General features: G+C 39.9%; 1 protein-coding gene across 4 annotated transcripts in view; it reads left to right on the plus strand.

Moving 5' to 3' along the window:
• Positions 1–20,851, plus strand: part of zranb3 (zinc finger, RAN-binding domain containing 3) — a 171,610-nt gene that overhangs the window by 82,696 nt on the left and 68,063 nt on the right. For all 4 annotated transcript variants that reach the window (XM_060827120.1, XM_060827121.1, XM_060827123.1 and 1 more), the window contains 5 exons: positions 2,783–2,868; positions 4,215–4,386; positions 5,683–5,817; positions 13,577–13,696; positions 17,213–17,332. In XM_060827120.1, coding sequence (XP_060683103.1) covers positions 2,783–2,868; positions 4,215–4,386; positions 5,683–5,817; positions 13,577–13,696; positions 17,213–17,332 — 633 coding nt within the window. The remainder of the gene's footprint in view (positions 1–2,782; positions 2,869–4,214; positions 4,387–5,682; positions 5,818–13,576; positions 13,697–17,212; positions 17,333–20,851) is intronic.

Below are 20,851 nucleotides of genomic sequence, written 5' to 3' on the forward strand. Positions count from 1 at the left end.
GACTGCAGAGTCCCCAAGTGGAAAATGAAATGCTGTTTGTCTAGCTTGTGCTGAGTTTTGCTGGACCATTGCAGCAAGTCCGAGACAAATGTTGGTCGGGGAACATGGTGGCATGTTGAAATGGCAGGCAATAGGAAGTTCAGTGTCATTTTTGCAGTGAGAATACAGGTGTTCTGTAATGTGGTCCCCAGTTTGAATTTGTCTCCCTAGTGTAGAGCAGTTAGAACATAGATAAAGACAGGCCCTTCAGCCCTTGATGTTGTGCCGGCCTGTTATCCTACTCTAAGATTAAACTAATCTACATACCCTTCATTTCTCTTTCATCCACGTGCCTATCCAAGAGTCACTTAAATGTCCCTTATATCTCTGAATCTACTACCACAGCTAGCAGTATATTCCACGCACCCATTACTGTCTCTGTAAAGAACCTACCTCTGACATTTCCCCTGAACCTTCCTCCAATCACCTCAAATTTATGCCCCCTTGGGATAGCGAACTCTGCCCTAGAAAAAAGTCTTGACCATGCACTCTATCTATGCCTCTCATCATCTTGTATACTTCTGTCGAGTCACCACTCATCCTTCAATGCTCCAGTGAGAAAAGCCCTAGCTTCCTCAACATTCCTTCATAAGGCATGCCCTCCAGTTAGGTAGCATTCAGGTAAATCTCCTCCTGCACCTTCTCTTAAGCTTTCACATCCTTCCTATAATGAGGTGACTAAAACTGTGGTCCATCCAGGGCTCTAAAGAACTGCAGCATAACCTTGCAGCTCTTAAACTCAATCCCCCTGTCAATCAAAGCCAATACACCATAACCATTCTTAATAACCCTATCAACTTAGATGGTAACGTTTTGAAGGATCAATAAGATGTGGACCCCAAGATCCCTCTGTTCTTCCACACTGCCAAGAATCCTGCCTTTAACCATATATTCTGTATTCATTTTGGGAGGTCAAACTTGAATCACTTCACACTTTTTTTCAGGTTGAACTCCATCTGCCATTTATCAGCCCAGTTCTGCATGCAGTCGATTTTCACATTGCAACCTTCCACACTATCCACCACTCCACCAACCTTGGTGTCATCGGCATACTTACTAACCCACTCTTCCACTTCCTCATCCAAGTCATTTATAAAAATCTCGAAGAACAGAGGGTTCCAGAACAGATCCCTTCAGAACACCTCTAGTCACCGAACTTCAGGTTGAATACTTTCCATTTACTACCACCCTCTGTCTTCCATGGACCAGCCGATTTTTGATTCCAAACAGACAGATTTCCCTATATCCCATGCCTCCTTACTTTCTGAATGAGCCTATCATGGGGAATCTTATCAAACGCCTTGCTAAAATTCATGTACAGCATATCCACCGCTCTACCTTCATCGATGTGTTTTGTCACATTCTCAAAGAATTCAATAAGGCTTGTGAAGCTCCTGTCTCTCACAAAGTTATTCTGACTATCTCTAATCAAACTATGGTTTTCCAAGTAATCATCAATCCTGTTTCTCAGAATCCTCTCCAATAATTTGCCCACTACAGATGTAAGGCTGAGTTTGCAAAGAACATTGCCAAAGGCGCAGCAGTATCTTCAATTCACTTTCTGTAGTAAACTTTGATATATCCCGTCTGGCCCAAGGAACTTATGTTTCTAAAATTTCTAGCACATTTTCCTTCTTCTCATCAACATGTTCGAACTTATCAACCTTTTCACGCTGTCTTCACAATCGTCAAGGTCCCTCTCAGTCGTGAATACTGAAGCAAAGTATTCATCGAGGACCCTTCCTACCACCTCTGACTCCAGGCACAAGTGTCCTGCACTATCTTTGATCAGCCCTACCCTCACTCTGGCTATCCTTTTGTTCCTGACATAAATGTAGACTGCCATAGGGTTTTCCTTATTCATCCCCGATTCAAGCTTTTTAATGCCCCCTACTATCTCTCCCAAGTCCATTCTTTATTCCTTCCTAGCTACCGGGCAACCCTGTAGAGGCCTGTATGATCCTTGCCTCCTCAACCTTAAGCTTCCTCGGATGGTAAGCTTTCTTGTTCCACTTGACTCGATGTTCTACATCCCTTGTTAACCAAGGTTGAGCAGCAAGTACAATAGAATAGATTGAGTGAAGTGCAGGTAAATCACTACTTCACCTGGAAGGTGTACCTGGATCCTTGGAGATGAATGGACAGATGTTACACTTTCTGTGATTGCATGAGAAGGTGCAATGGGGTGTAGGTAGGTGTTGGGAATGGATGATTCACAGAAGGCGTGACATGTGCTCCTTTACTCTACACTACAACGATGAAACAATGACTGAGCGACCACTTTGCAGAGCGCCGTATTATCCAAAAATGACACTGAGCTTCTTGTGGCCTGCTTCTTCAACACACCACCGTGTTCCCTGGCCAACATCTCTGTGCTGGAACATTACAGCAAGCCTGAGACAATCTGGAAGAACAGCATCTCATTTTTCCCTTTGGAACTCTGTTTAATGTTTCTGACCTTGTATCCTGTCTTCCAAAATCCTTCAATACCCAAATGCAGTCTTTGAGAGCTTGCTGACTTTTGAATAACTTGTATAAATGTCCATGATAATTCTTTTTTCCATTATCCTTTTAGGTGATCCTAATAGCAGCCATTGCTTTTATTTTGTTTTTATCGTCGCTTTAATGAAATATTAGATACCTTTCATTTGTAATAGAATCTTACAGGATACAAGAACATCTTTGTAATTTAAAGTTAATTTGTTTTTTCCATTGATTTTATTTTTTGTTAATGTTTTCACAGCTTTTCATGCAGATTGATGCATTACATCCAAGAAGATTTGGAACATGGACTGATTATGCTAAGAAATATTGCAATGCTCATCTTAGGTAAGATAAGTAATCGGAAAAGTGACGCAGCAATTATACTTACAAATCCACAGTCATTGTTTGGAATGTGGTAAGCCACGCTGAAATAAGAAAACTGCTTCATGGTCAGCAATGTTCGGCTGACTCTTTTTTATTTTCTGCTGCTTTTTGAATAATCTAACTAACTGACCACCCTATTTATTTTCCAGAATAACTGTTATTAACAGATTGCATCTTTGAAAAATCAGCTTGTTTCATATTTATTTATATCATACCAAACACACTCTTTGATATTAGTTTTGACGACAAAGTTAAGAATACAAAATGCTAGAAATTCTCAGCAGGTCAAAAAGCACTTTGGAGAGAGAAGTAGATTGTTATGATCCCAGCCAGTTACTGTTGGACAAATTAGAACCCAGAATGAATTTTGACTTAATAATAATTGGCATCAAGGCCACATTTATGCCATGTAAGGCATGAGGCAGCCCAACTCACACTAGAGTCAATTGGAAATGGAGTGAACGCTCCATTGGTTGAGTGATAGGAAAATGATTAGAGTATAGAATATCCTTTTGTTGTCATGTGTGTTTCATTGTAGGAGTACAGTGAAAAGCTTTGACAATGTCTGCCTTTTTGTGGTGACATCTTAGGTACAAGTACCTAAGTACAATTCTGGATGCAGCAGAGGAATAAAAGTACAAAGTTTGGGAGAAGATTTGTAGCTCGGGTGCTCATTGTTGTGGTTCTGTTCGCCGAGCTGGGAGTTTGTGTTGCAAACGTTTCGTCCCCTGTCTAGGTGACATCCTCAGTGCTTGGGAGCCTTCTGTGAAGCGCTTCTGTGATGTTTCCTCCGGCATTTATAGTGGCTGGTCTCTGCCGCTTCCGGTTGTCGGTTCTTGCTGTCCGCTGCAGTGGCCGGTATATTGGGTCCAGGTTGATGTGTTTGTTGATAGAATCTGTGGATGAGTACTGACATCCCACATGATTTTTTTTTAAAACTCCACTGCATGATATTTAATCTCTGTTATCCAAAGTGATCTTGGGCAAACATGTTTGAGAGAATGTGATTAATTTAACATTTTTGGTTAGCAATAATATATTGGCTTTCGACAGTTTGTAAGGTGCAGTTCCAGCTGAGATACCTTTCCCTGAAACTTGCCTGCAATGTGCTGGTCTTTTCACTGGCTCTCTAAATGAAGTTCTGACAACTGAACTCTCTCCCAAGTTGTAGGGAGGATATACAGTTCAGTTGAAAATTAAATGGATGTATATATCATCCCGCACTACTTTGTTTAAAATATTTCAGCTAGTTTGCTGTGTTAAAATGAGAACGTGTTTCTGACGTAGCAAATTAAATATAATAACAGGTATTTTGGCAAACGAGCTCAGTGGGATTGCAAAGGAGCTTCCAATTTAGATGAGCTTCACCAATACCTGAGTAGAATAATGATTCGACGAATGAAGGATGAAGTTTTGTCCCAGTTGCCTCCAAAAATTCGACAGCAAATTCCATTTGACTTGTCAAAGGAAGCTACTAAGGTGAGAGTTTGATATAATGAGAGTTCAATGGAAATTTTTGTTTTGTGCATGAATTATTAACTTTTCCAGCTAATATTTTGAAAGATCAACACTTTTTTTTTGTTCCAATTCCAAGCATCTGATATTGCCAGCATAAGTCTGTTGGGATTGGTGCTGTGCTTAGTTGCTAAGTAACCTCCTGCATTTTCTGAAATCATGGATTTATAGGTGTCCGAAACAAATTTCTTCAAAGTTAAAAACATGAAATGAATAGATTATTTTATTACATCAAGAGTCTAGATTATTTCAATATCAAAAACATTTTAAAATTATAACATGTTAAAATTTCTTTTCTGTTTTTATGTGCTTTCTCGATGTTTGGCTTTCTCTGTGGGGCTTCCAGAAGAGCAACTTGCTGTGTCTTTGTGCTAGCTTTACCTCTGCACACACCTCAATTCAATATGAAATCCCTACTCCTCCCTCATCATACCTTTCTCTAAAATTCCCTGAATGAATTTACCTATGCCTCTCAGGTAATAGTCTGGGTTACGAAGAAATGTTACATCTAGCTTGTATGTAATGCTGCAGTGCATCTATATGTCTCTTGTGATTATGATTAAACATTTTTATGGGTATGATGGAATTTGCTTTTTTTTTGAAAGTGCTGTCTGACATCAATGTGTTTCACAAATAACTTCTGGTCATTTTATGAATTTCACATGATGTCTACAACTTTTATAATGTCAAAAACATGCATCTGTCATTGTATTGTGAGATGCCTCTATTTATTTTTGGTTCAGCAATTTAAAAACAATGACAACTTCTGTGACTAATCAATGTTTCCAATGTAATAATTAATCTTGGAACCTATGTAAAAAAATAGACACTGAAATAGCTGTTCCGCAAAATAACATCTTTAGATCTATTCTTAGGGATATGTACAAATTTGTTCATTTTCTTTATCAGATGGACTAATTTATGTGTGTGCCACAAATGTTTTTACATTGAGGTCCTAGCATTTTACTTTCTATTCATTTAATAATTTCTCCTTGAAACATTCTTGGTCCTTGATTTATATCACCGGAGTAAAGGATTTCCATCTTCGCCCCCAGCTTGTCATTTGCTTCTATAATTGCACAGAACATTCGCCTGACCTAACTAGCACTGACGTTGTTGCAGGAACAGTCCTGTATCGCTGGGAGTTTCCTGCTCTTGTTCCTCAACTCTTACAGGATGAAACTGGGGCATGCATCACACATCCATTAATTGATGTGCCCTTTTTTTTTGTTCAAAGCATTTATCTTTCTGCCCACGTAGGAAATGAATGGCAGCATTGAGGAGTGGGAGAAATTAATGAGAGAGCTGTATTCGAGTTCAGCAGAGACTGATAACCCCTTCATACAAGTCATGGGTCTCGTCACTCGCATGTATAAACAAACTGCTGTTGCAAAGGTAGAAGCACTATGTTTTTACCATCGCATTTTGTCAATTTCAGTGTAAATGTGATAGAGATTTTAGCTACATTTAGTATCAAACTAGTATTATATTTACAGTTGCAATTTGCAAAGAAAAACTCAAAATTTGAGCCTTGTGTCTGTCTTTGCATTTTTATTTTGCTTACAACATGATCTTTTTGTCCATTATGATGTGTACAAATCTGCTCAATTATGCAAATATAAGGTTTGTTTTATTATTTGTTATTCTAAGCATATTGCTGCACTTTGTTTTAAATATTCGTGGCCCAATTCCATCATAAGTTCCTCCATCAGCAGGGCAAGACAGTTCATTCACATTAATTGTCATGGATGTAGTGAATGCCACTTGTCATTATGCAAGAATGGGTAACTTTGCAATGCAAAAGAAAAGCCTTGACATTTTTTTTCTCTCTTTCAATCATTTAACAGACCTCCCACAAGGGAAATCAAGTACAGACTGAGACTTAAACTTGTGCCACTTAATTAATGGAAAATTTGCATATCAATACTGCTTTCCACTTCCTTAGTATGGCCTTGAGAAAATATAACTAATGGATTAGTTTTGACATCAGTCTTCTGTGAGCACGATTGTCAATTTGTACACAGCAAGCTCCCACAATCTACAATGAGATAAATGAATAATAATCTGTTTAATGTTGCTATTTGAGGATAAATGTTGAGCAGATGTTTTATGTAGTGCCATGTTATCCTTCATGCCCATTTGAGCAGGTCGGCAGTACACAAGCTGATGTAATTTAAAGTACATACACTTGCAACATTATCTCTCCTTAACTGTCACTTTAAAGCATCAACCAAGATTGTATGGTCAAGCCCAAGAATCAAGTGACTTTATGGAAGACCCATCATAAAAAAGGAATGTTTAGTTCATTGTGTCTGGTGAAGCTAGATCTGAAAGACAACAATCACAGAATACAAAATACAGCGTTAGGCAAAGATGTAGTTTGGATAATGCAAAGGCTATGCTCTCTGACAAAACCCCAGCAGAGGGCCTGAAGAATTGTTCTCCAGAATGAGCCATGTCTTTTGCCAAAGTATTACAATACTGCTGCAATAGTGTAACTGCCCAATAATGTGAAAAATTGGCCAGATACATCCAGTCTGCAAACAACATGACAAATGCAATTGGGCTATTTTACTGTAACGTCAGTCCATTATTCTTCCTTAATGAAGTTATGGAAGGTGCATCAACAGTACTATCAATTGACACAACAATAACCTGTTGCTCAGTTTAATTTCTGCTAGGGCCACTTGGCATTTGACTGCTTTGCAGCTTCTTTCCAAAAATGGGCGAAAGAGTTGAAGATGAAGTTAATAGATGAAGTACAAGATATTTGCCTTGAATCAAGACAGCATTTGACGGGTGTGACCTCAAGAAGCCCAAGCACGTTTGCGATGGAAAGGATAGATATACACTGCAGGGCAATCGTTCTAACTGGGGGAAAGGCAATTACAATGCGATTAGACAAGATTTAGGATGCATAGGATGGGGAAGGAAACTGCAGGAGATGGGCACAATTGAAATGTGGAGCTTATTCAAGGAACAGCTACTGTGTGACCTTGATAAACAAGTACCTGTTAGACAGGGAAAAAGTTGTTGAGCATGGGAGCCATAGTTAATCAGGAAATTGAATCTCCTTTCAAGAGGAAGAAGGCGGCTTATGTTAGGATGAGATGTGAAGGCTCAGTTAAGGTGCTTGAGAGTTCCACGTTAGCCAGGAAAGAACTAAAGAAAGAGTTAAGAGCCAGGAGGGGACAGGAGAAATCATTGGCAGATAGGATCAAGGAAAACCCTAAAGTTTTCTATAGGTGTATCACAAATAAAAGAATGTCTCAAGAAAGATTAGGGCTAATCGAGGATAGTAGTGAGAAATTGTGCGTGGAGTCGGAGGAGGTAGGGGAAGTGCTAAATGAATATTTTTCATCAGTTTGCATGCTCGAAAAAGACATTGCTGTTGAAGAGAGTACTGAGATACATTCCATCTAACTAGATGGGATTGAGGTTCATGAGGCAGAGATGCGAGCAATTTTGGAAAGTGTAAAATTAGATAAGTGCCCGGAGTCTCATGGGATATATCTAAGGATTCCCAGGGAGGAGATTACAGAGCCTTTGGCTTTGATCTTTATCTTGTCATTGTCTACCGGAATAGTGCCAGAAGACTGGAGGATAGCAAAGGTTGTCCCCTTCTTCAAGAAGGAGAGTAGAGACAACTCTGGTAATTATAGACCAGTGAGCCTTACTTCGATTGTGGATAAAGTGTTGGAAAAGTTTAGAAGAGATAGGATTCATAATCACCTAAAGAGGAATGAGTTGATTAGAGATAGTCAACACTGTTTTGTGAAGGGTAGGTTGTGCCTCACAAACCTTTTTTGAGTTATCGAGTCATAGTCATGGAGATGTACAGCATGGAAACAGACCCTTTGGTCTAACTTGTCCATGCCAACCAAACAGGTGGATAAGGGCAAAGTGGTTGAGGTGGTGTATATGAATTTCAACAAGGCATTTGGTAAGGTTCCCCACAGTAGGCTATTGCACAAAATACGGAGGCACGGGGTTGAGGGTAATTTAGCGGTTTGGATCAGAATTTAGCAAGCTGAAAGTAGACAGAGGGTGGTGGTTGATGGGAAATGTTCATTCTGGAGTTCAGTTACTAGTTGTGTACTGCAAGGATCTGTTTTGGGGCCACTGTTATTTGTCATTTTTATAAGTGACCTGGATGAGGGCATGGAAGGATGGGTTAGTAAATTTGCGGGTGACACTAAGGTAGATAGTGTTGTGAGTAGTGCAGAAGGATGTTGGAGGTTACAGAGAGACATAGATAAGCCGCAGAGCTAGGCGGAAAGATGGCAAATAGAGTTTAATGTGGAAAAGTGTGAGGTGATTCACTTTGGAAGGAGCTACAGGAATGCAGAGTACTGGGCCAATGGTAAGATTCTTGGTAGTGTAGATGAGCAGAGGGGTCTTGGTGTCCATGTATATAGATCCCTGAAAGTTGCCACCCAGGTTGATAGGGTCATTAAGAAGACATACAGTGTGTTAGCTTTTCTTCGTAGAGGCGTTGAGTTTTGGAACCACGAGGTCATGCTGCAGCTACAAAACTCTGATGTAGCAACACTTTGCGTGTTGCATACAGTTCTGGTCACCACTTTATAGGAAGGATGTAGAAGCTTTGGAAAGGTTTCAGAGGAGATTTACTAGGATGTTGCCTGATATGGAGAGACGGTTTTATGAGGAAAGGCTGAGAGACGAGAGGCTGTTTTCATTCAAGAGAAGAAGATTGAGAGGTGACCTAGTTGAGACATATAATCAGAGGGTTAGATAGGGTGGACAGCGAGAGGCTTTTTCCTTTGGTGATGGCTAGCATAAGGGGACATAGCTTTAAATTGAGGGATGATAGATATGGGACAGATGTCAAAGCTAGTTTCTTTGCTCCGAGTAATAGGAGTATGGAACATCGTGCCTGCAACAGTAGTAGACTCGCCAACTTTAAGGGCATTTAAATGGTCATTGAATAGACATCTAGACAAAAATGGAATAATGTAGGTTAGATGGGCTTCAGATTGGTTTCACAGGTCGGCGCAACATTGAGGGCAGAATGGCCTGTACTGCGCTGTAATGTTCTATGTTCAATTCTTCTGACTAAAATATCTCCACATATCTGATGTATTAAATTTCATCCACTACGCTTCTTTCTATTCGATCAATTTGTCCATATCCTCTTGAAAAGCAGTGATAAAACTTCCAAATCCCAGACAATGCAAATGTCCACCTTTTTCTAAAAAGAAGACACTCATTACTCCTTTTTTCTTCTATAAACATGTTATTTAGGAACGGCAGCAAGATTGACCCTCCAGCCTACATTACCATTCAGTGAAATCATGCCTGATCTTCTCGCTTCAACTTCATTTTCCTGTGTACTTGTGATAATTTTCAATACCCTTGTTAGTCAAGAACCTATTAATTTTTGCTTCAATGATATTCAGTGTGTCTGACTCCACTGCTCTTTTGGGAATGGAGTTCCAATGATACTCTGTTCTGAGAGAAAAGCATTTCTCCTTGTACCCTGAAATGGAAATGCCCTTTATCATTATACTGTGATCATAAGACCATAAGATGTAGAAGTAGCCATTTAGCTCATCAAGTCTGCTGCACCGTTCAATGAGATCAGGATTGATCCGAAAATCCCCAACTGTACTTTTTTTTTCCTTATCCCCATATTGATTTCCTTACTGATTTTTTTTAAAAATCTGTTTATGTCAGTCTTGAATGTACTTACCAACTCAGCCTAGACTGCTCTTCCACAGATTCACCACCCTCTGAAAGAAAAGAAATTTCTCTATTATCTGTCACAAGGTGAAGCAATCTCTCAGCATTTACCCTGTCAAGGTGCCTGAGAATCTTTTGTATTTCAGAAAATTCTCTTGTCAGTCTTCTAAACATCAATAAGTGTACATTCAGTCTACTCCACCCCTCTTCATAAGAAATCCCTTCATACCCAGAATCAATCTTGCAAACCTGCTTGGGGTTACCTCCAATGCCGCTATTCCTCTCCGTTAATAAGAGGACCAAAACTGTTCACACTATTGTAAGTGTGGCCTGATAAGTGCCTTGTATAGTTTCAGTAAGATCTCATAGTTTTGAGCTCCATTTCCTTTAAAATAAAGGCGAACAGTCCATTTGACTTCCCTACTATCTACTGAACTTGTTAACTTGTTGTGATTCATGCAGCCGGACCTCTAATTCCCCCTGTGCTGTAGCTTTCTGCAGTCTTTCTCCTACATTCAACTTGCCAAGATTTTCCTGCTCACCTAGTCTGCCTATATTTCTTTTCTTTTTCGACTGTTTGTGTCATCTTCACTGCTTACCTCTTCAGCCTCGATGCTTTAGTCTTTCCCACAAGGGGAAACATTCTTTCAGCATTCACCTGTCAAATCCCCTTATGATCTTTAAATGTTTCATTAAGATCATCTCTTCTAAATCCCAAAGAATACAGGCCCAACCTGTTCAATCCTTCCCCAAAGATAAACCCCTCATCTCAAGTGTCAGCAAACTGTTCAGAAAAGATTCACAAGGATGTTGCCAGGGTTGGAGGATTTGTGCTGTAGGAGATGCTGAATAGGCTGGGCTGTTTTTCCTGGATTGTCGGAGGCTGAGAGGTGACCTTATAGAGGTTTATAAAATCATGAGGGGCATGGAGAGGATAAACAAACAAGGTCTTACCCCTGGGGTGGAGGAGTCTAGACTAGAGGGCATAGGTACAGAGTGAGAGGAGAAAGATACAAAGGGACCTAAGAGGCAACCTTTTCACGCAAAAGTTGGTAAATTTATGGAATAAGTTGCCTGAGGAACTGATGGAGGCTGGTATAATTGCAGCATTTAAAAGACATCTGGATCAGGATATGAATAGGAATGGTTTTGAAGGATGCGTGCCAAGTGCTGGCAAATAAGACTAGATTAAGTTACCATATCTGGTCAGTATGGATGAGTTGGACTGAAGGGTCTATTTCCGTGCTGTACATCTCTGACTCTAAGTGAATCTTCTTTGGACTGTTTCTAAGGTACTTGAAGTTTAAATAAAGAGAACAAAACAGCACACAACGCTACAAATATGCCCTAAAAACTGTAACAAAACATCCATCTTTTTATATTACATTCCCCTTGCATTAAATGACATTTAGCAAACTCCATACTGCCACCATCCCATTCATAAACTGAGACATTATCTCCCTTGAAGTGGGAACAAAACTTTGAGTCATTGTGTTAAGTTGAGCAGAGAACATCTCAGTGCTGTCTTGATCAACATCTATCCCTCGACCAGAATTGCTCAGTCGAGATCTGGCGATGACTCCATGAGCTGAGTAGCTATCTCCTTAGCCATAAGTGACTTCAAATTGCATTTTCTTAATGTGCTATGATTATAATGCTGTTTTTTAAAAAAACAACTAACCCAGAAATATATTGTGCCATTACTGAGAAGAATATGCTGATTATTGTGCCTCACTGTTCTTCAAGATAATACAAAAATTAATCAAACCTGAATGAGACCAGCAAAATGATCAATTTGCCTCACTGACAGCTACTCAGGACATAAACATTTATGTCAAGTTTTGTCAGGAACAGAAGAAAAAGTGATAGAGTTTCAACAAGAACTGTGAGAAACGAAGATTTTTAACTCACTACAATGCGACTTAAACTATACCCCTTCAAAAAATCCAATTGTGCACATAGTCAGCTTAAAATTAAGACAGACAAAAGGCACATTGTTTCACACATACTTTATGGATATAAAACAAATACAGACAAGGTTAAACAATATTTCCAAAGATTGTCCAGGCCACAACATAGAAAATTGCTTTCTTAGTTCTTTTGATTTTTGCAATAATGTAGCACTGTTGGTAGGGTAATGATCATTCTGAATTTGATGGTTGTTGCAGTGGATCAAGGTCTTTTCTTGTTCAAATTATTTATTTTAACCTTTCTTTGTTTTTCTGTCATACCACACACAGCGAGAGGGAGAGTTGATTGCTTTCTGTCTTCATCTCACGTTGATCTTGGAGTTTTTGCCCTCTTGCCCTGGCAGTCTGCTGCTCAACCAATCAGAGGGTTGTTTTTGGGCAGAATTTCCTTAAATCAAAAGATTTGGTGCTGCTCAGTCTTATTTTCCCTCCTACTGCTTCCAAAAGGAACATTTTATTGCACAACTCAACACGTTGCTCTTAAGTTGCTAAATTCTTTTGATATTTCAGATTTAGAAGCTTTCATTTCAGTTTAACGTCCCAAAGAAATAAAATATATATTCTCTTTTATTTGTTTATAATATTTGTGCAAATTCAGAAACATTTCACTTTTGATTCAAAAAGTGTATTCATTACTGAAGTAATTTTGTTTAGACGGTATTGGTGATTATTTAATGCTTACACACATTACGCATTTTAAAATGGATATCGCATGCTGATATTGTGATCAGATTTTAGTTCTACTTTTTGGTATGCATATATTTATAGTTTTGTAAAAATTATACTTTGATCAGTGTGATAAACATTTTATTTGCTGGTTCTAATTAATAGACAGAACATAACTTTGAGTAAAATCAGGAGACTTTCAATTTGAATATGGGGTTCATACATTTAGAGTCATGCAGCAAGAAACTGACCCTTCCACCCAACTAATCGGAACCAAGTTTCCCAAATAAACGTAGTTCCCTTGCCTGTGCTTTCCTATTCATGTATTAATTCAAATGTCTTTTAAACATTATAAGTGTTCCTGCATCTCCCACTTCCTGTGGCAGTTCATTTCACATATGAACCACCCTCCATGTGGAAAACGTTACCCCTCAGGTCCCTTTTAAATCTTTCTCTTCTCACCTTAAAAATATGCCCCCTAGTTTTAAACTCACCCACCCTAGACAAAAGACTTTTGCTATTCTATTTATCTGTTGAGCTGCTTCTTAATTTATGCCATGGTATGTAAAATATTTATTCATTTCCACACAGTGCTGACTAACTCATGGTCAGAAATGTGTGAAACTTTGATCTAAATGGCTTGTATAATGACTTGGCAGCTCCCACATCTGTAAATAGTTGCAATTCCTATGTAGTTTTAGACCAGATTTATGTATAGTTTGTATATCCTTATGCTAAACTCTTCATTAATCATGTATCTGTCAGCTGATATGACACAAATGAGCAGCAAGCTTACATTGCTAATTTTGCTTCAGGCAGGAGCAGTGAAGGACTACATTAAAATGATGCTACGTGATACAAAGTTGAAGTTCTTAGTTTTTGCACATCATTTGACTATGTTGCAAGCTTGCACAGAGGCTGTAATAGAAAGTAAGGTAATGTATATTTTAAATAATTTTCACGTTACTACCAAAATTGTATTCATAATTTGGAGATGCCAGTGTTGGACTGGGTTGTACAAAGTTAACAATCACACAACACCAGGTTATAGTCCAACAGGTTTATTTGGAAGCACTAGCTTTCAGAGCACTGCTGCTTCATCAGGTGGCTGTGAAATCAAAGATCATAAGACACAGAATTAATAGCAAAAGTTTACAGTGTGATGTAACTGAAATTATATTTCGAAAAGACCTGGATTGTTTGTGAAGTCGCTCATCTTTTAGAATGAACATGCTGGTTTTTGTTCTTTCATATATAAATCACCAGAGCTTTTTTAAAGTTACATTCTCAAGTAAACCTTAACAATTGGTGTCATGTCGGCCGAGATAACGCATTGAAGTTGTGAGGTGTTCTGTGTGAGACTGTCTGTCTGTGCCACAATGATCAGACTGATTCTAATCTTAACAAACAGAGATACAGAATTTGATATGGACTCGCATAGTTTTTGAACAAAATAAAATTGAATTCAGCAAGTATAAATTCACCCCACAAATTTATTTGTGGGTGTGTGTGTTGGGGGGGGGTGCGGTTATGAGTGTCTGTGAGAGTGTGTGTATGAGAGTGTAAAGGAGTACAAGTCTGTGAGAGGGTGCATGTGTGCAGAAGAGTGTGGGAGTGTCTGTGTCAGCATATGATAGAGAGCTTGTGTATGAGAGAGGGTCTGTGTGATTGTATGGGTCCACAGTACAGAGGACCCCTAGTTTCTGTCGTGACACTACATATTTTTTTACAGAAACTCAGCACCCACGGATCAGTCGAACCAGGAACATTCCTCATCACAATGGACGTTTCAGCACTCTACACCAGCACCCCCACAATGACAGCATTTCGGCAAAAGCAACACCAACAACTGCCAATCTCTGAGCACCGCCCTATAACTCATCCACTTTAACCTTGATGTGGTTCTGTTTGCCAAGCTGGGAATTTGTGTTGCAGACGTTTCGTCCCCTGTCTAGGTGACATCCTCAGTGCTTGGGAGCTTCCTGTGAAGCGCTTCTGTGATCTTTCCTCCGGCATTTATAGTGATTTGTATCTGCCACTTCCGGTTGTCAGTTTCAGCTGTCCGCTGCAGTGACCATTATATTGGGTCCAGGTCGATGTGCTTATTGATTGAATCTGTGGCTGAGTGCTATGGTTCTAGGAATTCCCTGGCTGTTCTCTGTTTGGCTTGTCCTATAATAGTAGTGTTGTCCCAGTCGAACTCATGTTGCTTGTCATCTGCGTGTGTAGCTACTAGGGATAGCTGGTCATGTCGTTTCGTGGCTAGTTGGTGTTCATGGATGTGGATCATTAGCTCTCTTCCTGTTTGTCCTCTGTAGTGTTTTGTGCAGTCCTTTAAAGTTCACTTGAGAATGTAACTTTAAAAAAGTTCTCGGATTTATATATGAAAGAACTGAAACCAGCATGTTCATTCTTAAAGGTGAGAGATTTAACAAACAATCCAGGTCTTTTTCAATAAATAACTTTAGTTACATCACACTGTGAACGTTTGCTATTGATTCTGTGTTTTATGGTCTTATACTCCATAACCACCTGATGAAGGAGCAGTGCTCCAAAAGCTAGTGCTTCCAAATAAACCTGTCGGACTATAACCTGGTGTAGTGTGAATTTTGGAATTATATTCAGTGTTGGCGAATGTACAGTCAATATTGTATCTTCCAACTGCATGATTTAGTTTTTAGAAACCATCATAAGGTAACAAAAGTAAGTAACTTTATGCATCTCGTATCTTTCAAGATCCTAAGTACTTAACCGGCCTAAACTTAAAGCACTTAATTACCTGCAAATCTGCCACAGTGCTTTTCATGAATAGTCTAGGGTGCAGTTGTAAGAACATTTGAAGTGGGAGCAAAAGTGCACGCTTTAGCAGTTCAAATCTGCTGTAAGGTCATGACAGATCTTCTACTTCAAGAATACCTTTTCTTGAATCAAAATCTATCAGTCCTTGTCCTTTGTTGCACTCCCTCTAGAACATATATCTCTAATTGAGGCACCAAAACTGTGAACAGTATTCAAGGTGCAGTCCCTTCAATGCTGTGTATAATTGTAGTAAGACTTCTTTACTTTCACCTTGTATCACAATGGGGTTAGATATTTACATTTTGAGTTTGAAGAGGCATACCACAAGGACAGTGCTGCGTCCCTTATTGTTTGTGAAATATATAAATGATGTAGATGAAAATAGAGGGGGTGGGGGTAAATGGTCATAGAGTCATAGTCATAGAGATGTACAGCACAGAAACAGACCTTCCAGTCCAACTTGTCCATACCTACCAGATATCCCTCTTAAACCCTTCCTATTCATGTACCCATTGAGATGCCTTTTAATTGGGATTCCTGACTTTATTAACTAAAAATAAAGGATTAACAAGGAAACTTGTGTTTAACCTTCACATGATGCTAGTTTGCCTTTTATTGTATTTCTCTGTTCAACTCTGCTCACCGTGCTTCAAAAAAGATTTACAAGGATGTTGCCAAGGTTGGAGGGCATGAGCTATAGGGAGAGGCTGAATAGACTGGGGCTGTTTCCTCTGGAGTGTTGGAGGCTGAGGGGCGATCTTGTAGAGGTTTATAAAATCAGGTGCATGGATAGCGTAACTATACAAGGTCTGTTCCCTGGAGTGAGGAGTCTAGAATTAGAGGGCATAAGTTTGGATTGAGAGGGGAAAAATTTAGAAGAGACCTAAGGGGCAACCTTTTCAGGCAGAGGATGGTGTGTATATGGAATGAGTTGCCAGAGAAAGTGGTGGGGGCTGATACAATTGCAATATTTAAAAAGCATCTGGATAGGTATATGAATAGGAAGGGTTTAGAGGGGTGTGGGCCAAATGCTGACAAATGGGACGAGATTAGTTTAGGATATCTGGTCGACATAGACAAGTCAAACTGAACAGCCTATGCTGTACATCTTTATGATCTGAAAAGCACAGTGTGAAAGACTGAAAATTGATTCGATGGGAACTTTTAAATGGGAATTGGATAATTAACTGAGAAGAAATAAGTACAGGGTTATGGGGAAGAGCAGGAGAGTTGGAGTGTTTGAATAGCCTTACTGAAGACCTGAGTCAAGCAAAGTACAGCAGATCAGACAGCTTCCGAGGAGCAGGAAAATAGATGACGGATGAAGGGCTTTTGCCTGAAAAGTCGATTTTCCTGCTCCTCGGATGCTGCCTGACCTGATGTGCTTATCCAGCACCACAGTCTTGATTCTAATATCCAGCATCTGCAGTACTCCCTTTCACCTTGCCTCTGCTAGGTCTTCAGCAAGTGGTGGATCATTCTGAGTCTACGATGTAAACTGTTTCCTGGGCTGGTATGCAATAATTATAGATAACAGATTGTTAATGTGGAAACTGATATTTAAGGATCAAATCTTTTAGCATCCTGTTGACCATAATTTGTTGCTCAGTATTCATTATCCAGATATGAAATGTCTGTTTTTTTTTGGTTAGGCACGGTACATAAGAATAGATGGTAGTGTTCCATCTTCAGAAAGGATTAATCTTGTCCATCAGTATCAAAATGATCCAGAGACGCAAGTTGCAATCCTCAGCATCAAGGCAGCTGGACAGGTATTATGTTTGCAATTTAAAAAGTCAAGATCTATTATTGATGTGTAATTAGGAGATACTAAATAAAAAATGTAACTGATAAGTAATGTTGGATATTATTTAGCATGTTTGTGGTATTCTTGACAGTAAGACTTTAAGTTTCTTCCATTAGTGCTGGATTTCTCCCTCCTTTCAGGAAATATTGAAATAGATTAAACAATGTTGTTTCAGTTCATTTTTTGTTATTTCTTTGGCATGTCTTTGTGCTTTTTATTTTTCTACTTTTTTTGTTATTTTGCTTGGTTCATTTTCACTTTTCATTTGTTGCAGGGATATTTTTCCTTTTCTTGTCTATTTGTTAAACAGTAAACTTAAATGTTTTGCTAGAATCGGGCATTTAAGTCTTCCTCGTTAGCAGTCGCTCAGGGTCAATAATGATTTGCTTCCACTGTTGGGGGTGTGGACATGTGTCTGTGGTGGCTGAACAATCCTAACCTGAAGCTGCAGGTTCTGCCACAAGTAGGGTAGGTGGTATTTGAGGAGGTGGGTTGCTCTGGATTCTGTGCACTTTTTCTGCTGCTCTCACTTGGCCACCACACACTCCATTCAGTGACTCTCTATGGTTGTCAACTTCATGGATGCAGCTTCTCCATTTTGTGCATTCCAGAGCAACTGATTCCCACATGTTGGTGAGCATGTTGCATTTGTTTAGGGAGGCTTTTGGGATGTTGATGTAGCATTTTCTCTGCCATACTAGTGATTGCTTATCATTAGAGCTCCAACTTAGAGCTCTTGTTTAGGGAGTCTTGTGTCACAATGTAGTATGCTCATTGCATCTGATTGTACTTGACCAGTGCCTCGATACTACTGATATTGGCCTGGGAGAAGATACATTGGTACACCTTTCCTACCAACTGATTTACAGGATTTTGCAAAGGCCACACTGATAATTTTCCAGGGATTTGTGGTGTCTGCTGTACGTGGTCCGTGTTTCTGATGCATACAGAGAGATGGGGACCATGGTTGGTTGGTGCTTGGACTTGGAACTGTGTTCCTCGTGCATCCGAAGGCTAAGCTGGTGCATTGAAGTCAGTGTTTGATTTTGTTATCAATGTCCACTCGCAAAGTGAGGAGGCTCTCAAGGTATGAGAAATGATCCATGTTGTTCAGGGGGTCACCGTGGAATTTGAATGTCAGGAGCAATGTTGTGCGGCCGGAACAGCTGGCGGAGAACCTTTTGTTTTCTACATGTTTAGTCTGAGGCTCAATCTCTGATACTCACTTGGTGAATGCATTGACGATGGTTTTTAGCTTGGCCTCTGAATGTGAGCAGTGTAGGCATTGTCTGTGTATGGCAGCTTGATGACAGGAGTTGGGGTGGTCTTGGTTCTGGCCTGGAGGCATTAAAGATCAAACAGTTTCATTTGTGCTGTGGACTAGCTCCACTCCATCAGGAGCTTCTGGAGATGAGGCGGAGTGTTGCATTGAGAAAGATGGGCAAGAACACTGATGCTAAGGGTGTGTGGTGAAGCTTTGGTGGGGATCATGGCTTGCATGTCATCATGAAGCAGGTGGAGAATGGTGATAAATTGCAGTGGCAGCCAAATATGAGGAGAATTTCCGTAATCGGTCACGGTTGACAGAGTTGAAGTGCCTCTGTGAGATTGACGAATTACATGTAGAGTTTGGTGGTGTTCCCTAATCTTTTCTTGGATTTGATGTACTATAATAAGTATGTCCATTGTGCCTCTTAACGGACATAAACTGCATTGAGACTTAGGGAGGAACTCTTCAGCTGGGAAGAATTTTTGGTGTAACTTTCCCCTTATGGATAAAAGGGAAATCGCTGTGATTTCCACTTTAGTATCTATTTTCTTTCTTGAAGATGGTCAGTTAGATATCCTGGATTGTTGTCTTTCTTCCAGACAATGACAACAAGATCATGGTTTATAACGAGAGCCTCTCCTTTTAGCACTTAGAGAAATGTCTGTCTGTCTTTAAGCAGGGATACCATCTATGCTGAAGGCCTCGTTGTTTATGAGCTGTCAATGGCTTTTTCAACCTCACGGTGATTTGGAGGTGTGATGAGATTGCAACAGATAATGTGTTGTAAGATGATATTGAGAGCACTTGTGTTGAAGACTGAATCTTTGTTGAGGAGGTTATTAAAGTGCAGCAGGCATTGGCTGCCTCTTGGTCTTTGAAGAGCAACTATCTGTTTTTGGCTGTCCTTGGATGTTCGGAGTGTAGATGGTTTTGATTGCACTGAAGACGCCACACATGTCATAGGTTGTCATTGAGTTGGTGAATCTTCTATGCTCTTTCCACTCACCATCTACTCTTTCGGTCATGCATTCTTTATTGCACGTCAACCTTCAATTGTCTGTAGTCTTGTTTTGTTTTGAGTTTTGGTAAAGCTGCTAATTCAGGAATGTCTGATCCTAGATCTCCTAATTATTCTGCTAAAAGCAGTCTTGCTGTTTCCTGGCGCACAATTATACATAGGATGTTCCTCATGACTAGAACAACTTGTTGATGCAATGATGTCTTCCCTCATGTACTGATGAGGCTATATCTGAACAGGTTGATTAGAAAATGTTATTACATACTCGTGGAGTAGGTGAGACTTAAAGCTAGGCCGCACCACAAGTGTCCTACAGATACAACAGTGCAGCACAGGAATAGATCCTTTTGCCCAGCATGTCTGTGCTGACCATGATGCCATTTTAAGCAAAGCTCATCTGCCTGTACATTGATCTATCACTATTTCTGCCTGTTCATGTGTCTGTCTAAATGCTACTTAAACTTCGCTACCGTATCTGCTTCTACGACCTGCATTGGCAGCGTGTTCCAGGCACCAATCTAGCCTCTATTCAAAAAAAACTTTCCTCCTGCATTTCCCTTAAGCTTTTCCCCTTACAATGGGGCATACATTTCAGATGTATTTGACATTTCCACCCTGAGTAAAAGACTCCAAATATCCACCCGATGCATGCCTCTCATAATTGTGTATAATTCTTTCAGATTGTCCCTCAGCCTCTCATGCTCCAGCGAAAACAATCCAAGTGTGTCCACCCTCTCCTTTATAGTTAATACAGTCTAATCCAGGCAGCAACCTCTTTTGCACCCTCTCCAAAGCCTCCACACCCTTCCTACAGTGTGGGAAGCACTACTGCCTAATGCTGTTGGAATTAGCCTCTCTTCCCCCCCCCCCAAGTTTAGAGCTTTCATCCAAGGTCAAGAACAGCCTTTTTATAGTTAAACTATCTACATGTTTGAGATTTTGGGGAAGGTTTGTAGCTCAGGTTGTGAATCAGGTTGTCAGTTTGCTTGCTGAGCTAGTGGGTTTGTTTTCAGACATTTTGTCACCATTGCTAGGTAACATCATCAGTGAGCCTCCAGTGAAGCATTGGTGTTCTGTCCCGCTTGCTATTTAAGTGTCTTGGTTTGTTGTGGTAGGTGATACCTTTTCCGGTTCTGTTTCTGAAAGGTTGGTAAATGGGGTCCAGTATCTATCTGTATGTTTGTTAATGGGGTTCC

This window comes from Hemiscyllium ocellatum, chromosome 7, assembly GCF_020745735.1.
Source record: "Hemiscyllium ocellatum isolate sHemOce1 chromosome 7, sHemOce1.pat.X.cur, whole genome shotgun sequence".
Lineage (NCBI taxonomy): Eukaryota > Metazoa > Chordata > Chondrichthyes > Orectolobiformes > Hemiscylliidae > Hemiscyllium > Hemiscyllium ocellatum.